General features: G+C 36.5%; 4 protein-coding genes across 4 annotated transcripts; 2 read left to right on the top strand and 2 right to left on the bottom strand.

Moving 5' to 3' along the window:
* Positions 1–6: 6 nt before the first annotated feature.
* Positions 7–2,810, bottom strand: dxo (decapping exoribonuclease; the record flags this gene model as incomplete). The annotated part of the gene is made up of 7 exons (XM_079253487.1): positions 2,664–2,810; positions 1,804–2,257; positions 1,414–1,640; positions 618–837; positions 397–532; positions 224–318; positions 7–142 (listed from the first exon to the last, which is right to left on the bottom strand). The coding sequence occupies exons 2-7, from the start codon at positions 2,253–2,255 to the stop codon at positions 7–9; spliced, it is 1,266 nt and encodes a 421-aa protein (XP_079109613.1). The 5' UTR covers positions 2,256–2,257; positions 2,664–2,810.
* A 134-nt stretch (positions 2,811–2,944) lies between these two features.
* On the top strand, positions 2,945–5,273 carry LOC306765862 (inactive serine/threonine-protein kinase 19-like). The gene is made up of 7 exons (XM_079253381.1): positions 2,945–3,057; positions 3,368–3,463; positions 3,581–3,723; positions 3,816–4,051; positions 4,161–4,258; positions 4,403–4,550; positions 4,871–5,273. The coding sequence occupies exons 2-7, from the start codon at positions 3,370–3,372 to the stop codon at positions 4,914–4,916; spliced, it is 765 nt and encodes a 254-aa protein (XP_079109507.1). The 5' UTR covers positions 2,945–3,057; positions 3,368–3,369; the 3' UTR covers positions 4,917–5,273.
* Positions 5,274–6,136: 863 nt separating this feature from the next.
* rac1b (Rac family small GTPase 1b) lies at positions 6,137–14,128 on the bottom strand. The gene is made up of 6 exons (XM_079252728.1): positions 13,832–14,128; positions 11,952–12,023; positions 11,350–11,467; positions 10,912–10,974; positions 7,855–8,014; positions 6,137–7,739 (listed from the first exon to the last, which is right to left on the bottom strand). Exons 1-6 carry the CDS (start codon positions 13,864–13,866, stop codon positions 7,609–7,611), a joined length of 579 nt encoding a protein of 192 aa, XP_079108854.1. The 5' UTR covers positions 13,867–14,128; the 3' UTR covers positions 6,137–7,608.
* A 1,432-nt stretch (positions 14,129–15,560) lies between these two features.
* On the top strand, positions 15,561–17,702 carry smim10l3 (small integral membrane protein 10 like 3). Its single transcript, XM_079252998.1, has 2 exons — positions 15,561–15,904; positions 16,769–17,702. Exons 1-2 carry the CDS (start codon positions 15,725–15,727, stop codon positions 16,787–16,789), a joined length of 201 nt encoding a protein of 66 aa, XP_079109124.1. The 5' UTR covers positions 15,561–15,724; the 3' UTR covers positions 16,790–17,702.
* Positions 17,703–17,995: the final 293 nt, after the last annotated feature.

Genomic DNA, 17,995 nt, shown 5'->3' with positions numbered 1-17,995 from the left:
TTCATATCATATAGCAGACTGTAAGTGTTGACTACTGGTCATCTCCTCGATGTACCAGTGTGGCAGGAAGCAATACTGAGAGTCTTTGTGAATAGAGTAGGTCACATCTTTGCGGGGCTCCCAGGAGAACAGGTACACAGTGCTGGAAATGAGCAATTACTTTAAAATATATTCAATTAAACTTGAAAGCGATAAAATAATATAGTTTATGAGTAGAACTCACTTATGATTGTCTTCTGTGACCACACGCTTTACAAAAGACAGGAATTCGCAGCAGAAGTTCATACAAACTGTCGGCTTCCAGCACTTTTCTTCACTCTGTAAAAAAGACATTCATTTATAGATGCATTGTTACACTAACTGTAAAAATCATTGCTGCAAACTAAATCGCTGCACCTTGATGAGTTGTGACATCTTTGAGACAAGAAAGGTCTCCGCAGAAACCACAACTCCGTTGTGATCCTTAAAACCTGCCACAATACGAGGGACTCCGGGGAGGAAAGACTGAGCCCACCACTTAAGCAGTTTAAATCTGATAAAAATAAAACATAAGACATCAACATCCATGAAGACATGACAAAAAAAAGAAACAGTTTACAACAGCGATTTCCATCCACCTGTGGAAATTGCTGCGTTGTTTGGGTGTGCAAATCTCCATAGAAGTCTTCAGCTCTACGTAACAGCTGGGAGGAGGTGGAGCTTTGGGATCTTTATCACGAGCATCCACCTCGCCAGAGAAGAGGAGCTTATGATCACCTAGCCGAGTCTGAATGACTGTACAGAAGGCTTCATTGGTGTTAACCACGCCACAGGGGTCAGGTAAACTGTGGGCGGTGTCTGTGGGTGAGGACAAAGGTGGAATGTTATCACTTAAGCAGCTTTTTTTTTTCTTTTTTTTTTATCCCTTTACATGCATGATATGGTCTGAGAATGTACACAGCTTTGACACAAAACTCAGCATGAGGTTGGATTTGAGTTCACTATACTAAGCACACAAAGATAGATAGATAGATAGATAGATAATCTTTTATGTTTAAGAAAAACACTACATTTTTACTCAGAGAATTACAGTCATATCTTTGTGGAGCTATTTTACAATGCATGCTGAAGGCTGGACCTTTGCACCTTGTGCCTCACTGGTCTGTTTGGAAAGTACAAAGGTGGAATTATGGCTCAGTGTTGATGCGCCTATGAGAGCAGCAGAGATGCAAACAGTGTTATGGAGGTGAAGTAAATAGAATAGAATAGAAAGTATTAAGGACTGAAACTGTCATTGAAAAACAAAGTAAAACCAAATAAAATTATTCAATAAATATATTATTATGCCCATTAAGTACTGCTAAAAGAAAAAAAAAAAGTTAATCTATTCAAAAATTAAACCTATATTTTATTCTATGTCACAGCTGCACCTACCTGCACATGTGTACTGTTCAAACTTGTATCCCCAGTACATCATCTCTTTGTTCCACTCAGGGCGGTTTTCTCGTTCCCTGCGTGCAGCTTCTGTTTCCACCTCACAGATGTAAAGTGTGCCTCTGAATTTGGTGACTGCTAGCAGCCATCCTTCCTTTGTCTCATAAGGAGTGGTCAGCAGCTTGGTTAGATGACCCCGCCAGGTCACAAAGTGGGCATCTAAAGCACTGGGAGGAGCAGAAGTTGATCAAATACGTGTCCTGCAGGCACAAAAGCTGTGGGAGCTAGAGAATATACAAAACACGTACAGTGTGCATCTATTAATATTGGTCAGGCGTGTTGATCTGGACATGAAACAAAAAGCAGTAGTAAACCACCAGCTACACTCACCAAGATGAGCCTGTGGTTTGGTTTGCTGTAAGCTTTAATTTGTTAGCTACGATCCATCGAAGAATATGGTCCAGCTTCTCCTTCACATTTTCATCTCTCCTTATGTAGCGGTCTTTGTAGCCATCCCTCAAGTCAAAATTAGGATTTCTGTCAGGCTCCACGTAGTATCTTAACTGTCTGCTGTCATTGAAAAATCTGCGCTGAGAGTCAAGGGAGAAACATCCCACCTCCACAGGTTGTTTATACAAAGGAAAGTCTCTCTCGTAAAGCTCCCTTCTTGTGCTCAAAGTCTGAGAGCTGAGTGGTGCTGACCCAGACTGATACTGATAATGGTTTGTGGGTCTGAAGTGTTTGCTGTCACTGTGATTTCTTCTGCTTTCGCCTCTTTCTTGTCTGTAGGCTGACTTGTGGTGGTAGCTGGAGGTGGGACTGCGGGATCTGTGGCGGTCCATTCCTAACAAAATAACAGCACAAACTGATGAATCTGAAGTAGTCTTTAGTGAAGACTACCTTTTTTTTTTTCTGTGTTTAATTTGTATGTAGCCTTTCTCCAGGTCACAGACTCAGGGCAGCTATATTTTAAGTATCTTACAATTATTAGCACCTTTTCCTTAAAAGTAACAAGGGTATTCTTTACAGAGTTCCTGTTTAAGACCTTACATATATATATATATATATATATATATATATATATATATATATATATATGGAGAATTAATTACCTTTATATGCACCGTATTTATTAATCATACACAAGTAGTAAAGATGTAGTTTACATTGAGCGTGTATCGTTTTCCTTCACTGTTGGAACACCACAATTATTTCCTGATAAACTGAAACTGATCATCATGAAAACCTACCACTTGCTCAGCGTACACTGCGAAAGCTGCAATGATGTGAGTCGCAATTAAAAGAAGACTTTGGAAATTAAATCACATTAGCTTCTTTCGACTATCTGAGAAAAGAAGTCCAAACAGAAAGTAGAGCAAATAAGGAAAACCTGAGTTTCACTGGAAGGGAAGCGAACTAGCATTGATTGCTAACAACAACTCTGACGCAACTTCCGTCTGCATTTAGATTCTCCCCCAATCCTCTAGGTGGCAGCAGTGTCACTTTCTCTATGTGTAATAACCATAGAAAGAAGGCACTTAGTTATTCATCTGAAAATGAGACAATATTTTTAAAAAAAAAAGTCGATGTGCGACGTGGAAGCAAATTATGTCAACACTAAATACGGAAGACATTAACTATCAGGTATTTCAGATTTTAAAACATTTTGGTGAAACAGTTGGTCTTTAACTAGCATTAGCTTACAGGGTTAACAAAGAACTTAATAGGACCGAACTGCGAAAACAAAGGATTATTTCTAAAAGAAATATTCAAGTGCACGGGTTTAATAAAAAACAATAGGACGTCATTACAACTTGAAAGAGAATTTGAGATTTCCCGATAAAAAAAAAATCTATGGAGAGTGAGAAGGGAGCTAGCTGACTAGCTGGACCTATGTATTGGATAGGTTGAATCGGGGTTGAATGGATTTGATTTGACATAATTTCTGATGCAGCCATGAACAGAAAACGGGCTCTGATTTCCGACACTTTCAAGGTGAAGAAAAGGAGAAATGGTGCTGAAACATTTGGAGGGGTAGATGATGAAGGTGGTAAGTGTTTGTCCTTAAAAAAAAAAAAAAAAAAGAAGAAGAAGAATAGCCGTCTACAACGTTGTTGACATAAATAAGTGTGTGAATCTGGAGTTCACCAACCATTTCTTGTAATAGGACCAGCTGACATTAAATCCACTCTGGAGTACCTCATGACACTGTTTCCCAGAAAACTCTTCAATGACACCTTGCCTCAAATTGTGCTGAAGCATCAGCTGTACAGCATACATAAGGACAAGACTTTGGTCGACAAAGAAGTGGTAATATATGACTCTGTCCTGTTCAAAACTCTGCTTAATTGACCCTAAATCTATATTTATTTGCAACTCACTGAGCTCATTTTGGTAAACAGAATAAACTGCGCGAGGATGGAGAGCTGCTGATGTTCCAGCTTGGTTTTGATGCAGAAGCTTTTGGTTTAGTTTTTGCTTCGGATTACAAAGCCAAAGTCCTGGCGGGACAAGAAGGAAAAGGGACACAAGCAACAGTGGAGAAGTTCTTGGAGAAAGTGGTGTCCTTGTCCACAGATCTGAGCTTCAGCAAAGACAAGATGCTGAGGGAGTTTCTCTTCACAGACTCCGAGATAACGTATGAATTAACTCCATAGTTTGTTAAATAGTGAAGCAGGAGTTTCAGCCAAAAATAGATTTTTATTTAAAACAGCTAACAGCGCATACTTTATTTTCTTACCACCCAGGCAGCTGGTGAAGTCGGGGGTCCTGACTGTGAGGGATGCTGGCAGCTGGTGGCTCTCTATTCCCAACTCTGGGAAATTCACAAAGTACTTTATCCAAGGTTTGTTTTCATGTTGCTGATAACCATGCTCTGTCTTTATTGTGTCACTTTAATTTGAGTCATTTCTGCCAGATAGATGGTAGAGTCTAGCTATTCATGCTTCTACTTCAGGGTTTGTTTCTGACTGACAGCTTTTCCTTTTAGGCCGTAAAGCGGTGCTCGGCATGGTGAAGAAGTCCAAATATAGTGAAGTCTTAAAGGCAGACATAGAGGAGCGGCGCACAACTTCACAAGTGAAATTCCACATGAAATATCACATCCATGACATTGTTGGTGCAGAGCTGGTAGAAAGGTAAAATTTGTTTACTTTGTAAAATATCTGATGAATCTAAACATCAAAGAGGCTAATCTGGGTTGAGGAATTATGTTAGGGTTGATAGCACATAGGCTGGACAGGGGCATTTTAAATTTGTGCTTATAAAGCTTTGGGGGGGAAAAAAAAGTGAATGCAGACACAGATAGGACTGTGTAATATCTCATCTACTGATACACTGTTTTTTTTTTTTAAAATTTACCTAATACCCATTAAAGAAGGTGGTTGGTTGACATATCACCTAATACTTGTACTTTTTGATCTGCTTTACTGACTCTTTTTTATATTTGTCTTTTCAGCATTCCTACAACATCAGGGATATTGTTACGATTTGTGGATTCCTGAGCTTTACAAGACTTCCATCAACCAATGAGCAACTGAAGAAGGAAAATACATTAAATGAACAAAAACTATGGATAGTGTTTGTATGAAACTGAGTGAATTAATTTAGAATTTCAGATGCTGAGTCTGTGCCAAATATATTACAAACCCTTGTGGGTTTATGAGTTGTCACGTTTGATAGCATTACCTTCTCTAGCTTTGATTTATCTTGTTAAAAAGGCTATTTGTGTTGCTACCTTATGGAATGTGAAATTTTACTTGAGTACACAAGACTGTCAAACAGGTAGCGGAGGTTCAAATCTGCTGACCTCATCAGAAAAAAAAAAAAAAAAAGCCAATTTTATATTTATGTTAAGAGTTTTCCCAACTTGAGCTCCCTTTGGTTAAGTGGGATTTTGTATGTCCCCAAAACATACTTAGCTGGTTCTCTTTGTGGGCTGAGATGCAGCAAAAGGGTTGTATATGACCTGGGGAAATACTGTTTGTAATGGCAAACATGAGTAAAAAAGCTTTATGTTGGAAAAACAATATTTTGCTGATCCCTTTTATTCTGAACACTTTCACTAAACTTCTTAACTTGGTTTTTTGTTAAGTACTCTTATCTTTAAAAGCTAATTACAATACAGGTTATGTACTAAACATGAGTGCTAATGGCTGTTTTATGAGGGTAGTTTAAGACAAAATCCCTTAAATCAATATTTTATACTGCTGTCTGTGCAAGGATGGTCTGTTATTTATAGAAATCACGTGCACGGTACATAGTAGTTACATACTTAACCAAACCATGTGAACTTTTGGTATAATCCAGTACGGTTACAAAACCTACGATAGAATTTATAGTTGTCTGCGGGAGGATGGTGTGTTATTTGTGGAAATCACCTGCATGTTAAGTATTTACATACAAAAAAGAAATTAAGCCCAGTCTGATATACCTGCTCTGCACTACTGGCTTTGTTAAACGGACAAATTCATATACTGGAGAGCTAAAAAGTTTGGTACTTGTACAACTGAAGAAAAACTATCTTAAACATTAGTGTTAAAATTTAGTTTCATTCTGTAAAATCATTGATCACAACTCAATAGCTAATTAGTATTAATAAATCAGCTTCTATTTAAGGGTTGAACAAAGTAACAAGTTCTTTAATTATACAAAGTAACAAGTTCTTTAATTATACAATGAATGAAGCAAACGTCTTGCATTACAAAGTCAGACAAAATGGGCAAAAAAAGTTTTACATGAATTTATTGGCTTTTCAAAAAGTGACAATAGCTTTTATCCATAAAACTTAGAGTCACAACATTGGCTTGAATAAAAGCACAGCTTGATGTCCGAGTACAATACCGATGAGCAACATGTACTTAACCCCTGATCTAGTAGTTCAAATACATTTTGGAAATAGGCAAAAAAATATAAAACTGTAGCCATTCTAATCTTAGTTTTCAGTATATGATGCACAGACATGCTATCAGCATTAATTACAAAAAGCTAGGCTTTTAGGGAGATTAAGGTAGCGTTAACTGAGGAGGTAATAAACAAAAGATATTCATAGTGTTAGTTAGACAATACAGTGAGAGTGTGTAACTTCTGTGAAGAAAGATACAAAATAGTCAAATTACGATTATAACAAAAAGATGAGTACACTGTATACTACACCACAACTGACAGTAGCTTTGTTACTGTTATTAGCAGGTATAGAAGCTCTTCTTAGTGACATTGCTCAGCCAGTAGTGATGCTTTATAAAAAAAATAATAAATGTGCTGCACAAAACATTATGTGATAAATGCCCACAGAGCATTAAAGGTGCTCCTGTTCCCATCACCAAGACACCTGAACATTTTTGTTCCAATATTGTTATCAAGTTTCTCAGCCTTGCACCGTGGGCAGCTGTTCAGTTGAGACACATCCAGGGAAATATTTCAAAGAAGAAAAAAACTTAAACCTGACTTGTCCAATTGGATAAAATGAAGAAAATACTGGATCTTCTAGCTTTTCAGGGATTAATAGCACTGTTGGTGTCAGCAGATCATTTCTCAAACTGAACGTTCAGTTTTAGGCGTAGTGAGTCATTCTATTACTGAAAACAAAACAAAAAAAAACTACTGGCATAGAGGTTGTAGGACATGAAGAGTCATTTGAGGCAATCAAAATTTCACATATGGTTTCTTTTTGCTCCTTCTCAACAGCCGGGTGACACGGCTGCCTTTACAAAACTGAAAGTGAGCTTGTGACTTGCTATTGATCGTGGAGCTGAACTAACAGCAGGTCACAACAGCAAGCTGTCAGATCTCATTTTGAAGATCTGAGATGACAGAACAAAGGTTTTCTCTTCGGCTAAAATACAGCATGTGTGCAGGATGTTAAAAAAAATGGTGGACAACAAGTGGAAGAATAAATTGAAGACATTCCACAGTCCAGTTTACAAAACATCCAATCCATTTTTAGAAGGCCTCAAGAAATTCATAGTTTTGTCTATACAGTATACATAGAGTTAGGGTCTTTAATAGTCCAGACCCTTCTTCTGAATCTGAGCTTAAGCTGAAATTTTCATGAAAACATCTGAAACTACACATACGGAAGGACAGTATCTGAAGTACATTGTTTTTGTATCTATACTGGTGTGTTTCTCTTGTGTCTTTTGCCCCCCTCATCACTAGCGGTCATGTTCCCCTGTAACCATTTCAACGCAGGAAGTCTTAAAGAAGACTGCACTTCCTGCCCCTCTTCTTGATGGGTGGAGGGCACAGGACAGCCCGGATGGCCTCGTCAAACACAGTTTTAAGGCCACGCTGAGTCAGAGCTGAGCACTCCAAGTACTTGACGGAACCTGAAGGGTGGCACAGAGAAAGCTACAAGTTTTGTTTCTGGAAATATGTTTCTTTCTTAAAATAACTTTAAAAGCAACATAAACAGAGTCAAAGAGAAGTTAATGAAGTTGTTACCAATTTCTTTGGCCATGGCCAAGCCTTGGGGATAAGTAATGGGAGAGAGTTTTTTCTCCTTCAGCTTTTCCATGGTGTCCTTGTCATCTCTCAGATCCAGTTTAGTGCCCACCAGAATGATGGGAGTGTTGGGACAATGGTGTCTCACCTCAGGGTACCACTGCAAAGAATAAAATACTGATAATGATAATATGTATATATGTGTATATATATGTGTATATGTATATGTATATATATGTGTATATATATATATATATATATATATATATATATATATATATATATATATATATATACACACAAGTAAAATAACTGGCATATATATATATATATACATATATATATATATATATATATATATATATATATATATATATATATATATATATATATATATATATACTATATATATATATATATATATACACACACATATATATATATATATATGTATATATATATATATATATATATATATGCCAGTTATTTTACTTTGTTTTTAACCCTCATAGATAAATTAATTTTTTAGTTGCAAATTTTATTATAACAAAAGAGCAAATATTGATTTTAAAATAAGTCAAAGGAACAACAGTTTTACTACATATGGTTATTTAATTTAAATATATTTAAGAGAAATAACTGACATGCAAAGAATGACATCAATTATTGTTTCTGAGTCTCCATTCAATTCATATTCAATCAACTGTCCAGCCTTAGCCTAAAGAAACAGATAAACAAGTTAAAGCCAGACTGTGTTAATCACATTTCTGGGCATACTGGTTTGATAATGGTCACTTAACTCGCTTTATAAACATAAGAAAAAGAAATAAATCTAAGAATGAAAACATCTGTGTGCTATACTAATAAATCCAGTTTAACTACAGTTGCTGCTTCAACACTGTAACATAGCTGTCAATGCAAATAAGTTTAGCAATAACTTTAATATGTAGCCTACAGCAGTCCAAGTGTTTTCTTGAAAATATCACTGCTAGCATGAACATTTTACTTCTCTGCCTCTAAACAGACTGGATTTATGAAATAAATTCAGCGTGGGTTATGGAAATAAAGGCTCCTTTTAATCACTGCCAAGAATGAAAGTCACAAACTTTCATTTATGCATAACTGATAATGTATCTAGTTTATGTGTGATTAACTTTAAATCAGTCTTTTATATCCAATTATCTGTATTACGCAATTATAACAAATATGGATGTCCCACTGAAGGTATCAAGAGCCAGTTTAAATGCTGTGGTTTTCCCTTAAACAGAAATAAAAAATGTGATTCTGAAAGGCTTTCCACAAAAGGAACTGCATTAATAAAGCACATTTTTCAAGCAGATATTACTTTCATTATTCTGCCTCTCAACCGAATGTTTCCCTTTGCTTTTCTTTATGAGAGTAAACTCAATATTTACTCAAAAATAACCAGTATATTCATTCAGAACAATTCTAACTTCCGTCATTATAATTAGCTGCAGCTCTAAGTTCCAACGTATTTAGGTCTTTCAGAGAACATGACAGCATTTTCCAGGTTTCTGAACCCATCTGAAGATGATAAATACTGCACAAATGTCATTTTCAAAATACTAAAAACAGCCGCAACAAGATGGCCAACTCGATCAGAGTAACAAAAGTAACTTACATCCAAGAAATGCTGAAAAACTAAAGACATACCCCTTCATGTGTCCTTAAACCAGTGGTTCCCAAAGTGGGGGCACCCACACAACGGCTGGTAATGAGGAGAGACCACAATGTTTGTCTGTCATAAAGTGCTAGTTTGTGACAGTTTGAAGCCTAAGAAGCTAAAATGCCACCTGGAGACACAACATCCAGCGCACAAAGACAAGCCAGCTGACTTTTGCAGACAAAAACTCTGAAACTGCCGTGCTCAAAAATGTCTCTTTACTAAAGCTGCATCAATGCCAGCAAATGCTCAACTTGCGTCCTACAAAGTTGCCCACCCACACACACACACATATTACATACATTATTTCTTGTGCTCTGGACAGTTTCGACCATGACTGATGATACAGCAACCAGCAAACTGCGGGCAATTCCTCTGTCCAATAATACAATCGGCAGATGAAGCTTCAGACAGTAACTATCCTTACAGACAGCTTGTGCTAGATTCATAGATGGACTTGAGGGAGGAATTGCTTTTCTGCAAACATGTTCCTGGCAAAGTCACTGCAGAAGAACTGTTAAAAATCATTGACTCTTATTTGAAAGATGCCAATCTGAAATGGGAGGACTGGTGCAGGGATCTGCCCAGACAGGGCGCTGATCAAGCGTGTCTCCCTCGATGTGCACACAGTGAAGCACTGCCTGACTTCCCCAGGCTAATGACTGATGTCATTGCCACAGTCAATTACATCAAAACACAACCTGTTAAACTTTTTCAGCACTGTGTGAGGAAATGAGTTCTCTAATCACACAGTTGTTCTGTGTCACATGGTAAGGTGTGGTCCAGCGTCTTAACTGCGAGATGACACCTGCATGTGTCTGAATGAAGGAAGTGATCTTGCCTACAAGTTTTACTGTAACAGGATCCTCATGAAACTTGCATACCTGAGGCACAAGTTTGTGAAACTCAATTAACTAAATCTGCAGATGCAGGGTACAAACACACACCTCTCCACATCTGGCAGAGAAAGTCACATCATTCATCAGAAAACTTGAAACGTGGCAGAAGCGAGAAAATAATGGAAATGTGGACTCATCTGTGAACCTGAAGTTGTTTATTGAAGACAGCAAGTTAAAGAGCACAGCCATTTCATGTAGGAAATCAGAAACCTTTCCACAAATATTTTTTAGTGCAGGATTCCAAAGACTGTAACTCAATCAGTGATCCTTTCCTAGCAACACCACCAACCAACTTCAGCACATCAGATATTGATACGTACATTTATATTACCTGTGATTCAACAATGAGGCTGTAGTTTAAGTCGAACACACTGTTGAATTTTGGATTCAAAATATCCAAAAAGGGGCCCAGCAAAAAAATATTGGAACCGCTGCCCTAAACTGATAGATGTTTTCCGCACATGAGCTACTTACCTTGGCACGGACGTTTTCAAATGAGGCAGGACTCACAAGTGAAAAGCAGATGAGAAAGACATCCTGATAAGACAAAGAAACAAAGCAATCAGAGCTCACGAGATTCACTTCCTGTTAAGGAGAAGTAAATGTGCACTTTTTATTACTATTGCTAGTAACTTAACTTTTTAACCTGTACTGAATGTGAATTTGTGTGAATGTACATCTGCTGGACACTTGAATTTCCCCTACGTGGGATTAATAAAGTATTTATCTATCTATCTATCTATCTAGAACACAAGGAAAAAAAGAGAAAAATATTGGCTGCTGTTCATCAAGGTATGTTGTTTTTTTCTGTCAAACTTCCTTATTCATTCTCTCAAACCAAACGTTCCAAGTAGGTAATGCCCTGTGATTGCTATGTGACACAGAATTGTTTGCTTTTTTTTTTGGTTGTACCGTCTGTGGGTAAGAAAGTGGGCGGAGTCTGTCATAGTCTTCTTGTCCTGCTGTATCCCAAAGGCCCAGGTTTACCGGCTTCCCATCCACCATAACGTTTGCAGAGTAGTTGTCAAACCTGACAAAAGCAATGATGTTCAAATGAGCCAAACCCACTAGTCTTAATAAAAACAGATGAAACTACTAGTAAGATGCAACATTAAATACAAAACTGAATCTTTGAGGACAATTAAAATTCCTGATATATTTATCCTTTGTAAACATATTACAGCTACTCAAACCAAGAACTTATTTAAGGTTCAGTATGTCCACATTACAATGACTATGATGATGAGCAAAACAGCTGGTCATGAAACAGGAGTAGCTTTCCTCATAACTTCCAAGAACAAACATTTCCTTGAAACTTAATTGTAGTCTAAAGCAGCTACTGTAGCCTTTAGCACACATGCAAGCACATTTTCAGCAATAAAAACAATACAAGAGTAAGATGTCGCCTCTATCTTGCAGTGACCATGTACAAGACAAGGGTGGAGACATATGACGGACAGCTAGACGGTTATAAATAAATAAGTACACACTGCACTGCAGTCTCAGATACTCACACTGTGGGGATGTACTCTCCAGGAAAGGCATTGGTGGTGTAGCTGATGAGCAGACATGTCTTACCCACAGCACTAGAAGGAAAAGATAACTTGTTTAACATTCAAGGGGGGAAAAGAAGCAAGAAATGAGGAAATTCTACACATAAACACCAGACATATATGCAAAAACAAACATAACATCACAAATGGACAATAGCTGAATAAATACAGTTAAACATTAAAAGAAAATCTAAGTTTACATCTGACGGACTACACGATGTTTTTGCCACAATCACTGAAATTACTGATCAGACTTTTGGGAAGATTTACATTATTAACATAAAACTGACAGAAATGTCAGTGTTTCAATCATTAGCAGCATTAGCTGTTGTCTAATGCAAACAGTTGTAATTTAACTCAAATTTGACTACATTTTCTGCATCTGTTGACAAACTTAAATTAAGCAGCAAAGCAAAGACTTCATAAAGTTGAAAAGGTGTGGTGTTTTTATTAAAATTAAATGGGAGGACACAAAAACTCAAAAGGAAATTTGATCTGTGTAATTATTAGGGGTGGGAAAATCAAATCGAAAATCTGGCTTTTTTGCTTCACAATTTTAAAACAGATTTTTTTTTCCAAACAAAGAAAAATAATCCATTATATAATTTTTTGTTATTTTTATTGTTTTTATTGATCTTTTTACTTGTCTTCTTGGACATTATAGCAGCATATTGATGATCTGGCTACTGTGTTGTTTTTTTCTAATTGAAATTTAATAAAAAAAAATAAATAAAAAAAAAAGAGGTGTAAAAGAAATAGTTTTATACATTTGTTTTGTTTTTAATCTACAAAGATCAGCAATATCAAACAATTGTGAGAATCACAATTTAAATCGAATCGGCACCCCAAAAAATCGGAATCGAATCTGGACAAAAGCATATCATCACAGTCCTAGTAATTAATATTTTTAAAATTAATTTCCAACCGTTTAATCTTTGAAAAAAATAAAATCAGATCATCTCATTCCCAACTGACATAAAAAGAAAACTTTTTAAGATACCAAATAAACAAGTGATTAACTAGCAAAACCTACCAACCAGTTTTGGCATGTAGTTAATGTGAATTTTGCACATTAACAAAAAACTTGTTACAAACAGGGAAACTTTACAGTGAACCCAATTCCCTGTAAGTTTAATCTTACTCGAAATAAAAAATAAAATATGTAAGTCTATCAGAGGCCGTTGCATGACTCTGCTTCTTTGGCATCCACCACACCCAGTACAAGAACTTATAAGTGTGTTTACTTCATACAAATGATTACACATATGAGTGTGAGTCCTGGCTTATGTGTTAACCCCACCGCCTTAAATTGCAGCAAACAAAACCTTTGGATTTTCTTATTAATCTTAAGAAACAGAAAACACGCCCCGTTATAACAACAATGTATAACACCATTATCAACACCAGTAAGCGGACACAAATTCCTTTAACGCTTAAATATAACCACATACTCAGATTCTGCCTTGTCAACTTAAATCTAAAGTTTGTAAATGAGGGGGGTTTATAATCTGTCCTATGATGCCTGACTCGACTAAAAAATGGAAAACCAACGTTAAAGATTAGCCATTTTTGTGTACTAGCACTGCATTTGTATGACTTAGTGATAGCAATGTGAAACATCATATATTAACAAAACAGCTGACCAAAATATAACGTCAAAATAGCACAGATGTAAAGATAGTTAAAGCTTAGTAGCTAACTTTCCCGTTTGAAAAAGTGACAAAGTAAATGTTTAAACATTAGCTGATCTGATGACAACATTTCAGCTACCATTACCTCTGGTAAATAAACACCAAATAAAACACAAATAACTTATAAACAAACCACTTAGGTTAACTTACCCGTCTCCGACAACGACACACTTTATGGCCTGCATTGCGTCGCAGCTGAAGGAATGCTAAGTTAGCCCTGGAGCCAGCTAAGGTTAGCTCAAGTCTCTTTTCCTTTGTCCGGAACTGCTGCTGGAGAAATGTCTCAACACACTCCTGCCAACGACCCGCGGGGCTACAGCGGGACTGTTGGAAACTTAAGAGTAACTTATCTCACACTTTAACTCGAGTTTACTCAGAAATCCTCTCACAACATTCCCATGCTTTCGTATGCTGTTCACCGAGCTATGGAGCAAAACAGCAGCCACCACCCCTGAGGGAAAAAAAATGTAGTCAGCCACCACCAGATGGTGCATCCGGTGAAGTGGGTACGCCCACAGACTCTTTGACCAAAATAAAAAGTCTTTAAACGAGCTTTTTTCAATCTGGCATATTTGTCAGCTTGAAGAGTAATATAAAGCTCTATATTGTTCAAACTATCATAAAAGTTGTTTTTAAATTTGGCCGTGTAAAAATAGATAATAAAAACACGGCGAAGACGGGTGAATTAGGGTGTGACACTGATTGAGGAACTGACGTCATTTTCACCGATTACTGTGGAATTTGTGTTGCAAGCTTTATGGCCTGAGCTTTACCTACCAGGTTATGCTTCAAGAGACTAGGGCAAGGTCTGTCCAGCTGCTCAGTGATGCATGCAATTGCACCACAAACAATCAGAGGTTGCATTTTCATATAACCATATACAAACAGGTCTAATTCTTTTATCTTGTATTAAAAAGAGTACACCTGGATACCTACAAAACAATCTTTCATGAAACCCACTGTAATGAGCATCTGTAATGATAATTGCCAATAGCTTGCAGTGAGCAGTAAATGCAATTGCTAATGTTTCAAGATAAAAATAAAATTATACAAATGGGTTTACCAGCTGATTATTTGTCGTAGTTATGTATGACAAAACAACACTTGGTAGATAAAGCAACGTTGATAAGAATTAAACTCACAACTCAGATTTTACTGATAGTAAATGTAATTGTTATTATGGCCTAAGACCTTGAATTATCAGTTTTCCCTGTCCACTGAACATTTTGTAGGCCATAAGATAATTTTTATTTATTTTTTTTATTTTTTATCCAAGACAGGTATTCTGTAGTTACTCCAAATACTATAAAGCAGGGGTGTGCAACTCTGGTCCTTAAGTGCCATAATCCTTAAAACTAAAATTAATGAGTAATTGAGCAGAACTCAATAGGTACTTTTATCCATTTAACTAAAGTTAGGTGTGTTGAAGTAGGAAAAAATCAAATAGATATTCAATTCAATTAATTTTTATTTGTTTGCACCACTTCACAACAATGTCATTTTTGGGGACTATAGAGACACATCAGTTTGAACCAATTAATTTTGGAAAGATTAAAAAACAGTTTTACAAAAATATTCTCGGTTATATAAATATTTTATTTGTTTATTTATCATTTTTTGTTTTGTTTTTGCTTATGGAGAAATTCCACACTCCTGAAAAGTCGCCTAACTTTAAAGGTAAACTTACTAGTTCTAGCAGACTTTTGTTTAAAATAAATAAATAAATAAATTAAATAAAAACATTTGCATAGGTAAGTTTTTAGACAATAATTAAGTTCCTGAAAAGGCTGATGTTCCTAACAGTCATTACTCAGGGCTCTTCGCCCTTTTACCAGCTACATCCGTGTGTCGCACAGTTTTCAGTCCTCTTTAGAAAAGCCGTCTGGGTGGAGCAGCTCTGCCAATAAAACAAATATATAAGATGGAGCTCGGCGTCAGCCAGAGATAGAAATATGAACCGTCACATATCACTCGCCAAGTCTCTTGCGTCGTCTCGCCTGTGGACTCAGTAAGCCAACAAACCGCCAGGCAGATTTGGGCTTTATGGCGGGTCTGACGTATCTTGTGCTCCGCTTTTCGGGCTCCGCTGGTCGGACATACGGAGTATTTTGCAAAGGCTTGACGCGGACTTTGTTGATATTCTTTGACCTGGCATGGCGGCTGAGAATAAGATTCCCTTATATCTACCTTGTCGCCTCAATGATGTTTAATGTCAGATTACAGGTAAGTTGTCGCATAGTTGGCATTTGTTTGGTAAAACTTCCCCTTAGGAACCACGCGCGTCACCATGCCAACAGCTGATTGGGTCGGCCTATTGTGTTGAGTTTGTGTTGTGTCTGGTCCTTGACTGAACATCGACACCATTTTTCATGTTTCTATGCTTCAAGTGGAGAAAAGATTAATTTGTCATACAGTAAAATTTCCTCTGAGTAGCAAATCCACAAACTATTAAAAAACAAATCTATACCACATTTTTAACATACAATATTTAACTTCTACAGACATGTACAGGGAAACTTTTGTCATTATTCTAATTTTACTTTAAATTTGTTTATTTTATCTATTCTATGTAAATATCTAAAATAATACATTGTCACATTTATATAATAGAAATATTAAATAAAAATCAAGTAGTATCATTTTCTTGTCTTATCAATGAGGTAACGTTAATACATGAACATGTGCCCATGAAATTTTACACTATATTTATTTTTTCCTCAGTGAGTAGCAATGTATTTGGTGACTCTCTTAATGTCAACCAAAGTGGCAAAATATACCATCCTCACTTATGAACATACTAAAAAAAACAGTTGTTAAATAGTCATCAATTTTAGTGAACATGGTGCATCAAAGGGTTAAGGCTCCAACTAACTGTATTTTCACAGATTATTCTGAGTATGATGTTAATGAGATGTTCATTGTTTATAGTTTACAATTTGATACAACAAATTTGACTGCTGATTGTCCTCTTTTTAAGTGTCTTGCTGATTTTAAGCTCAAGTGCAGGGAATTTGCAAAGACAGAAAGTTGTCGCATATTTGTTGAGTTTGTTATGGTGATCTTAAAAATCACTTTTTCTCTTTACAGGTCCACATTGAAATCCACTGAGTCTTCAATTCCTGCATTTGGGTTTATGACCATGATTACTAAGCACTGCCATGCAAGATACACAAAACACTGGCTGACCCTGCTCAGCACTGTGGAGGGAGAGGACACTATCCGGCAAGCTGGTGTGACAATGCAATAAAGTGATGTGGCTGCTTGTTTCTGGCGGTTGTTTTTACACAAGCGTGGTGCCTTTTCAGGTGAAGGGCAGCAGTTATGTCTGCTCATATGGGATGGGATGAGGAGTCAAATGTTGAAGTGAAGGAGGTTCTGTTGCTACTCATCCTGGGGTTGCCTGCTCATCCAGATTGGGAAGGTTTTTTTTACCCAGCCTTCTCATCTTGAGTGTGTGAGGACATCAGCATGGAGTTTAAAATGAAATCAAATGATTGATGCTGTGAACATTTTTTTGTGATAGTCTTAAGTGTCTGACATGTATGTTTATTAGTCACTCAGTAAAACGCCTCACAGCCAAAACACACTTTTCACTTTACTTTAAAAAGGAAATATCTTCATCACATGATTATGACATAAACATGCATGCTGAATTTGTTTTAATTTTCTGTGCTCAGGCACTTTATTTGAGGTCAGCGGTTTTTTTTTTTAGAGATTGACAGCTCAGCTGCTTCCAACTGGAAATCTTACAAGTGCAGTATAAGCAGAAATCACTGCATGACTTTGTCTTTGAACACACAAGTAATAACATATACTGATTTGTTTCTCCATATCACTGAGACTGCAGAGGTGATATTAGTGTAAACTGTTACCTTAAATAAATATAAATACATACATGCACACATATATACGTTTACATTTGTTTCAAGATTTCAGTGGCATGATTTAGTGGGGGGCTTGAAATCACAAATCTGATAGTGAGAATGAAATGAATACTGGGAGGAATAAAAAATTGAAAATACTGTTGTCTTTTTTTTTTTTCTAATCTTAAAACAAATTGGGTGTAGTCTTAAGGTTTCATGTGAATTTTCCACATTTCTTAAATGTTTTAAGAACTATCATTTATATACACACACACACACACACACATATATATATATATCTATATATATATATACATATATATATAAATCACAAACATCTTGGTTTATGGGGAGAAAACACAGGGAGAGCATGCACACCTCCACAATGCTATTCTGCTAAATGAAGGTGATCAATTCAAAGATCTCCAGACAGATTTTCAGGAACCTTGAC

The sequence above is a fragment of the Telmatherina bonti genome (genome assembly GCF_933228915.1).
Source record: "Telmatherina bonti genome assembly, chromosome: 14".
Classification (NCBI taxonomy): Eukaryota; Metazoa; Chordata; class Actinopteri; order Atheriniformes; family Telmatherinidae; genus Telmatherina; species Telmatherina bonti.
Note: the sequence above shows the minus strand (reverse complement) of the source record. Positions and strands in the feature narration are given on the sequence as shown.

Coding starts and splice junctions, on each gene's coding strand:
- LOC306765862 (XM_079253381.1), top strand. CDS start 3,370: ATGAACAGAAAACGGGCTCTGATTTCCGACACTTTCAAGGTGAAGAAA. Junction 4,052..4,160: donor TTCACAGACTCCGAGATAAC/GTATGAATTAAC, acceptor CTTACCACCCAG/GCAGCTGGTGAAGTCGGGGG. Junction 4,551..4,870: donor GGTGCAGAGCTGGTAGAAAG/GTAAAATTTGTT, acceptor TTGTCTTTTCAG/CATTCCTACAACATCAGGGA.
- rac1b (XM_079252728.1), bottom strand. CDS start 13,866: ATGCAGGCCATAAAGTGTGTCGTTGTCGGAGACGG. Junction 10,975..11,349: donor CACTTTCTTACCCACAGACG/GTACAACCAAAA, acceptor TTGTCTTATCAG/GATGTCTTTCTCATCTGCTT. Junction 7,740..7,854: donor GGCCATGGCCAAAGAAATTG/GTAACAACTTCA, acceptor GCCACCCTTCAG/GTTCCGTCAAGTACTTGGAG.
- smim10l3 (XM_079252998.1), top strand. CDS start 15,725: ATGGCGGGTCTGACGTATCTTGTGCTCCGCTTTTCGGGCTCCGCTGGT. Junction 15,905..16,768: donor TGTTTAATGTCAGATTACAG/GTAAGTTGTCGC, acceptor TTCTCTTTACAG/GTCCACATTGAAATCCACTG.